Here is a 7,871-nt window from a genome sequence, read left to right as displayed (position 1 = left end):
CAGAACAAAGGTCTTTCCCCATGTACTGTATGTGAGCTACACTCTGCACATGGTTGGATCCCACGTGTAATGGATTATAGATGAAAAATCTCCCCTCCCCTCAGTGAGGGGATAGGGTGCTCTTTGTTCATTAGGGGAACAGTGCTCTTTGGCTTGTTTTCTGGTGTGTGAATAACTTGGTTTAGATCTCTACATTAAACCCCACCTTTAGTATTCACCGTGTTATTTATGTGTGCTGCTTTTCCTCTAGAAATCTACATCCAGATTGGAATTTTACCAAGAACTTGGATTGCCACCAAAACAGAAAATTAAAGTCTTTCGTGTAACAGATAATGCTGTAATTAAGCCAGGTAATCTGAAGTTGGGGGGGGGGGTAAAAATACCCAAATCTGTGGTTTGTTTAATGTCAGCCTTTTTAATAAAGCTGAATCCACAGTACAAAGTCCCAAACACTTATTTTTAAATATAAAAATGTATCTAATTTAATCACTAGGGATAAACCTTTTTTTTTCAGTGAAAAGAACTTTAGAGAACTCTTTGTTTTCCATGAAAGAGGGAGGAATGCTTTTGTTTTTAATGTACAGAGAGTTTCACATTTGGAAAAGTCTCTCTCAATAAATGCATTCACTCTTAAAATGTGAAACCTACTGTTTGTAGGCTGGCATTTTATTAAGTGGAGAATAGCTATACTTGCTGAGGTAGAAGATTTTGAAAAAAAATGTAGCCTAGCTTGAAATTGGACAGTAACCAATTCATGGATTCCCCAATATTTCAAGTACCCCCCTGGTACCATAACACTTTGACGTACAGAATATTATTTTAAAATTTCAAAATATTTTACCCTATTCATGGAATGTCAAAAAGTGAGATTTGGCCCTGACCGGTTTAGCTCAGTGGATAGAGTGCCGGCCTGCAGACTGAAGGGTCCCAGGTTCGATTCCGGTCAAGGGCATATACCTTGGTTGCAGGCACATCCCCAGTAGGGAGTGTGCAGGAAGCAGCTGATCGATGTTTCCATCACATCGATGTTTCTAACTCTCTATTCCTCTCCCTTCCTCTCTGTAAAAAATCAATAAAATATTTTTTAAAAAATATGATTATATTGGTTCATGTAATTAATAAGAATTTGATGTCTTTAAACTTCAGAAGAGCTCTTTGATCTCTTGAACTTGAGTTCTAACAAGCATACGGTAAAAGGATGTTTTAAGATTTTTTTATTTTAATATGTGACCTGAATTTTTTGAAGTAAAATATAGTTGCAATGGACAATATTAATTGGAGTGACAGAAGGGCAGCCTTGATATAAATTAGAATTAAAAGATGTTTTGAAGTGCAAGGTTTGCAATTAAATGGAATTAAGCTAACAAGTGTAAAAATTAAGTCCACATTAACTTTTGCTGTAGCTCAGACCATGTGGAATTGTTGGTTTTATGGATGAAAATAGTCAAATCTGGGCAGTTCAGGTCTCTTAACCTCGTAGAAATTCAGTAATTTTTAATCTCCCTTCTTTTTTCTTTTTTTTAAATTTTATTTTGCAATTAATAGTTTACATTCAATATTATTTTATATTAGTTTCAGGTGTACAACATAGTGGTTAGACAATCATATACTTACTTTAAAATTTCAAAGTATTTTACCCTATTCATGTATTCCCCAATATTTCAAGTACCCCCCGGTACCATACATAGTTACAATATTTTTTACTATATTCCCTATGTATTTTACATCCCCATGACTGTTTTGTGACCACCAATTTGTACTTCCTAATCCCTTCACCTTTTTCACCTAGAACCCCAAACCCTCTTCCCTCTAGCAACCATCATTCTGCTTTCTGCAACTATGAGTCTGTTTCTATTTTGTATATTTTGTTCTTTAGATTCCACATATAAGTGAAATCATTTGGTATTTGTCTTTCTCTGTCTGACTTACTTCATTTCACATAGTACCCTCTAGATCAACCGTGGGCAAACTACGGCCCGCGGGCCGAATTCGGCCCATTTGAAATGAATACAACTATTGAAAAAAAAGACTGTACCCTTTTATGTAATGATGTTTACTTTGAATTTATATTAGTTCACACAAACACTCTATCCATGCTTTTGTTCCGGCCCTCCGGTCCAGTTTAAGAACCCATTGTGGCCCTCAAGTCAAAAAGTTTGCCCACCCCTGCTCTAGGTCCATCCATGCTATTGGCAAATTCCCCTATTTTTTCTTAATTCAAGGATTTTCCCTGCTTGTCCAAATCCAGCCTAGGCACTACCTTAACGGATACTACCCTCTGGAATCCTACAGCACTTTATTCCCTATTTTAAACAAGCAAACAAAGATTATCTTCCCATACATTCATTCTCTACTACATTGGTTCCAGCTTTTTAAAATTACTTAACTAAATTTTTTTTTAATTTACCTATATACTATATTAGTTGTATTAGTTTCAGGTGTACAGTATAGTGATTCAATATTTTTATACCTTACAATGTGATTACCCCACTAATTCTAGTAATCATCTGTTACTGTTCAAACTTATCACAATGTTATTGACTATATTTCCTTTCACCTTTTTCACACAGCTCTCCACCCCCTTCTTTCTCATAGTCATCCCTTTGGTCTCTGTTTCTATGAGTCTGTTTTTGTTTTATTTGTTCATTTGTTTCTTTTATAGCTTCCACATGTAAGCGAAACTATACAATATTTGTCTTTCTCTGCCTGACTTACTTCACTTGGCATAATACCTTCTAGACCAGGGGTGGGGAACCTTATTTCTGCCAAGGGCCATTTGGATATTTATAACATCATTCATGGGCCATACAGAATTATCCACTTAAAAATTAGCCTGCTATATTTAGTCAAATTTAACTCATCTATAATGCCTTGGCAGTGCCAGACCAAATGATTTCACAGGCCTTATATGGCATTCGGGCCAAATGTTCCCCACCCCTGCTCTAGACTCATTCATGTTGTTGCAAATGGCTGGATAATATTCTATTGTGTGTATATACCAGGTGTGTGTGTGTATCTCTCCTTTATTCATCTATTGATGGACACCTAGGCTGCTTTCATATCTTGGCTATTGTAAATAATGCTGGAATGAACATAGGGATGCATATACCTTTTTGAATTTGTGTTTTTATTTTCTTTTGGTAACTATCCAGAAGTGGAATTGCTGGGTGGTATGGCATATGTATTTTTAGTTTTTCGCGTCTGTTTTCCACAGTGTCTCGACCAATTTGCAGTCCCACCAACAGTGCACAGGGTTCCTTTTTCGCCACATCCTCACCAGCACTTGCTATTTGTTGACTTTGGTAATAATAGGCGTCCTGACTGGTGTGAGGTGGTATCTTACTATGGTTTGATATCCGTTTCCTTGATGTACGGATGTTGAGCATCTTTTCATGTCTGTTGGCCAGCTGTTTATCTTCTTTGGAGAAGTATCTTTTCATGTCCTCTTATTTGATGATGTAATGTTGATTCATCACCTAGATAATACATTCTTTATAAAATTTAATTTATTGGGGTAACACTGGTTAACAAAATTATACAGTTATCAGGTACACAATTGTACAAACATCATCAGTACACTGTATTGTGTGTTCACCATCCCCAGTCAAGTCTCCACCATAACCATTTAATCTCCCCCCATATGCTCCTCCACCTCTCTCAGTCCCTCCTTAGATAATAAATTCCTGAGGTCAGGAGCCATGTCTTATACTTTTGTATTTCTTTTGTTTTTTTTTTAAATATATTTTATTGATTTTTTACAGAGAGGGAAGGAGAGGGATAGAGAGTTAGAAACATCGATGAGAGAGAAGCATCAATCAGCTGCCTCCTGCACACTCCCCACTGGGGATGTGCCCGCAACCAAGGTACATGTCCTTGACCGGAATCGAACCCGGGACCCTTGAGTCCACAGGCCGACGCTCTATCCACTGAGCCAAACCGGCTAGGGCAACTTTTGTATTTCTTACTTTGCATATTGTGAGTGCCCTATAAATATTTGGAGATAAAAGTGTTAATTCCAAATTTATATAAATATTGTGAAGGGCTTGGAGCTATAAGATTCCATAAAATAACACATTTCCCAAGTGCTTTTAAAGTAAGATTTTATTTAAATACAACCAGTTTTGGAAATATGAGTATATAAAATTAGTAGTATCTTTAGTAGTGGTTTTTTGCTATTCCTGATATCTGGCATATGCGAGAATATCTGTTTTATTGGAATAATGACCAGTCTACCGAGAATCTGATATATATGGGCTTTATAGGGATATTATACATACATCCCATAAATGTTACCCAGAGACCAATGGACCTGTGTTCAAATAATTCAAGTTTCTATTTTGGATCATTTACCTCTAGTGTGTAAAAAATGATTTGGTCTAGCCCCAACATTTTTTATCATTCTCTTTTATTTTTTTTTCTGTGAAATAGATAATATAACTTAATTTAGTATATTGTTACCAAAATGACCAAGAATCATTCCTGTATTTGCCAGCAGGAAACACTGTGTTGTACAGGAATTGCCCACTGTCAGCCAGTGTTGTCTATTGGCTCACTCTAGCACCACATCCCATGTAGTCAGTGTTGAATAGTTTTATTATCTTATAATTGGTGTTTCTGCAATAATTATAATTGCAGAAGAGAATCTCCTGCCATTTTTGAAATATGTTATCTACAAGGCTTCCTGGAGGTAGTTTATGTTTAGTGAAGTTATTTCTGAGCAGACAGACTTCATGTTGATTTTTTGTCTTTTCATAAAGGCACTCCTCTTTATGCTGCTCACTTTCGCCCAGGACAGTATGTGGATGTCACAGCCAAAACGTAAGTGCATATAATGCGTTCTCTTTTCCTTTTGTTTTCCTCATCTATTAAAAAATAACAGAGCCCTAGCCAGTTTGGCTCAGTGAATAGAGTGTTGGCCTATGGACTGAAGGGTCCCAGGTTCAATTCCAGCCAAGGGCACATGCCCAGGTTGTGGGCTCGATCCCCAGTAGGCGGAGTGCAGGAGGCAGCCGATCAATGATTCTCATCATTGATATTTCTCTCTCCCTCTCCCTTCCTCTCTGAAATCAATAAAGAAATATATTTTTAAAAATAAAATAAAAAAATAACAGAGCAAGTGAAAGAAATACAGCTTTTCAAGTTAGTAAATAAAGGATAAGTAACCATTATTCTCATTCATAATTCTAATCTTTTAATGTTACTGACTGTACCAGTTTTAAATTTCATTGAATTAGTTGTATGTGAAGAGTTCACATCAGGTTACAGCTTTTAAACTCAGGTGTATGCTTCTTGAAATGGGTCTAAGAGAAAGGTCACATTCCTTGGGTTCTTTGTGGGCTGGGCCTACTTCTATTTTGAATACCAAAGGTTATGTGCAATTTGATGGCGAAGTATACATGAGTGGTGCTAGGGAGTTCTTTCGTATAGTCTAGTAATTGATGCTTCTTTCCAATTCTAGGAAATAGTTAAATTGGAAACATTATATGTCATCTGTGATTCTGGTGTTGTGCTTACGGTTCCCCTTAAATAACTATAAAACATTTTTGTAACTGTGTTAAAAAAACCTATTAGAATGTCTCTCAGTAGTAGATAAGTGAAACTTCTTCCATAAAAGCAAAAATTTTAATATACTTAAGGGTTTGTTTAATTTGGTACAAATCGACACTGCATTGTCATTCTAAAAGAAATGCTGACTTTTGGCACTGTAGTTTTTTTCTATTTTACCAGCTATCAGATGGCTTAAGATAAGTCCAGTATTGGCTAGATGATCTCCAGGAAACATTGAAATGTTATAGAAGTAATTTTTCAAAAATTAGTTGAGGTTACCTCACTATAGAATGAAATAATTGGGTTTATGTAGAAATTGTTCAATATAGGTTATTAGAATCTACATGACCCAGGCTAACAAAACTCCAAATATCAGCTCTTGTCCATTCCTGTTTCTTGTTCTAATTTCATTTCATGTACCTCAGATTTCTTTTTATCATTTGACAAAGTCTGCACCCTGTGTTCCAGGAATGTTCTGACTAGGAACCCTTTATTTGTTGTTGACAGTATTACAGATATCCTCCACACACCCCGTGTCCCCTCCCCCAGCCCCCCTCTCCCCAGACCTTCACTGCACTATTGTCATGCTAACTAGGAGCTCTTTGAAAGTGAACAGTGGTCCACCGTGCCACTGTTAAGATCACAGTGACTGAGCCAAAGTGGCTTTGATCAAAGGAAATCAGATGAGTGTCAGCATCAGCTTCCTTAACATAGTTAGATTCATCTTCCTTTTCACACGGTTATTGCCTACTTTCAAATGTGAGCCATTGCAAACAGCTGCAAGGTGCCTTTACCTTGGATGAGCCGTTTAGAAATGGAGTGGTCTATATTGGCGGTAGAGTGAGCCCTCTTTTTAGAGATATGAACCTCTCCCTATTTTTCCCTGCTCCTTTATTGTTGTGGACTTAGACCTACTTACTGGGGCCTCTAAAAATCACTGGTTACTTGGTAACTTTGTTTATTCTGCCTTCTTTTGTCAAGAACTCAAATATTGGAACTGTAAAGTTTTGGTTTGGTCAGTTGAGAGATGTGTTTTCTGAATTAGATTATTCTACTTTTTTCATTTCTGAATTAATTATTACATATAATAAAGTACCTCACAGTGATTCTCTGAATATAAACACAGTTAATAGTGTGTGAATTCCATTACGTACTTTATAGTATATATGGATGTTTGAGAAGCCCTGTGAAATCAGAGACCTTTGTTAGCAGATGCCTTATGACAGGATTTGTGACTAGCATGGATGAGAGCCTAGCTTTTCAGGTGCCTCTGTTCAGTAAGTGCTTTCATTTCCTATGCTACTATTGGGTTTCCTTGCCTTCTTAAAAGTTATTTTAAAAACTTCAGTCTTCTCGTGAGTGTAAAGTGAAAGAGGCAGTTTGTTTTGTTTTGTGTTTTAAGACCATATACCTACCCCAGCCAATGTGGTCAGTGGTTGAGTGTTGACCCAGGCACCAAGAGGTCATCAGTTTGATTCCCAGTCAGGGCACATGCTCATGTTGTGGGCTAGAAACCCAGCATTAGGCGTGCAGGAGGCAGCTGATTGATGTTGATGCATTAATTTTTCTATCTCTCCCCCTTTCCCTTCTCTCTCTCAAATCAAACATTTTTAAAAAGGTCCTATACCTTGTAAAAAGATTATGTAAAGCCTTTTGCCAGCCTCAGAACTAGAAAACTGATAAGAGCCAGAAGGATAACTAGCTCGGGGATCAATTAATTGATTGATTTTTAAATATATTTTTATTGATTTCAGAGAGGAAGGGAGAGGGAGAGAGAGGTGGAAGCATCAGTGATGAGAGAGACTCATTGACTGGCTGCCTCTTGCATGCCCCACACAGGGGATCAAGCCCGCAGCCCAGGCATGTGCCCTTGACCGGAATCGAATCTGGGACCCTTCAGTCTGCAGGCCAGTGCTCTAGCCACTGAACCAAACCGGCCGGGGCATAGCTCTGGGATTTAAAGTAGTTGACATTTAACGCTGGAGAAGGGAAGACCTTCATTTGAAAAGATCCTCACAATTGTATGGGCAGCAATACAGTATTCTGTTTGACTTTCACCGTGTAACAGTTGGGAGGAGGGTTACTCCCACATATGTGTGCACTGCACTCTGGTGTGCATAGCTTTATGTGTGATACTGCTTGACACTGGAATGAAAAGCACTTTATTTGACCTTTTGCTGAGTGTTTTTGATGACTAGAGCTCTTGTAGCTGGCATGTTATTACAGACTCAAGATGGTTGTGAGTGCTTTAAGTTTGTAGGACTCTGTCCTACTTATGTGGAGCTGTTTTGAATTCCTTCTGGGTATATACAATCCTAGGTGCT

At 37.6% G+C, this 7,871-nt stretch overlaps 1 protein-coding gene across 2 annotated transcripts in view; it reads left to right on the top strand.

The window, feature by feature from the left end:
* Nucleotides 1–7,871, top strand: part of MRPL3 (mitochondrial ribosomal protein L3) — a 45,798-nt gene that overhangs the window by 14,340 nt on the left and 23,587 nt on the right. For both annotated transcript variants that reach the window (XM_015568111.1, XM_006770194.2), the window contains exons 5-6: nt 251–350; nt 4,758–4,818. In XM_015568111.1, coding sequence (XP_015423597.1) covers nt 251–350; nt 4,758–4,818 — 161 coding nt within the window. The remainder of the gene's footprint in view (nt 1–250; nt 351–4,757; nt 4,819–7,871) is intronic.

This window comes from Myotis davidii, unplaced genomic scaffold (assembly GCF_000327345.1).
Source record: "Myotis davidii unplaced genomic scaffold, ASM32734v1 scaffold962, whole genome shotgun sequence".
Lineage (NCBI taxonomy): Eukaryota > Metazoa > Chordata > Mammalia > Chiroptera > Vespertilionidae > Myotis > Myotis davidii.
The sequence above is the reverse complement of the archived record's forward strand: the minus strand, read 5'-3'. Positions and strand labels throughout refer to the sequence as shown.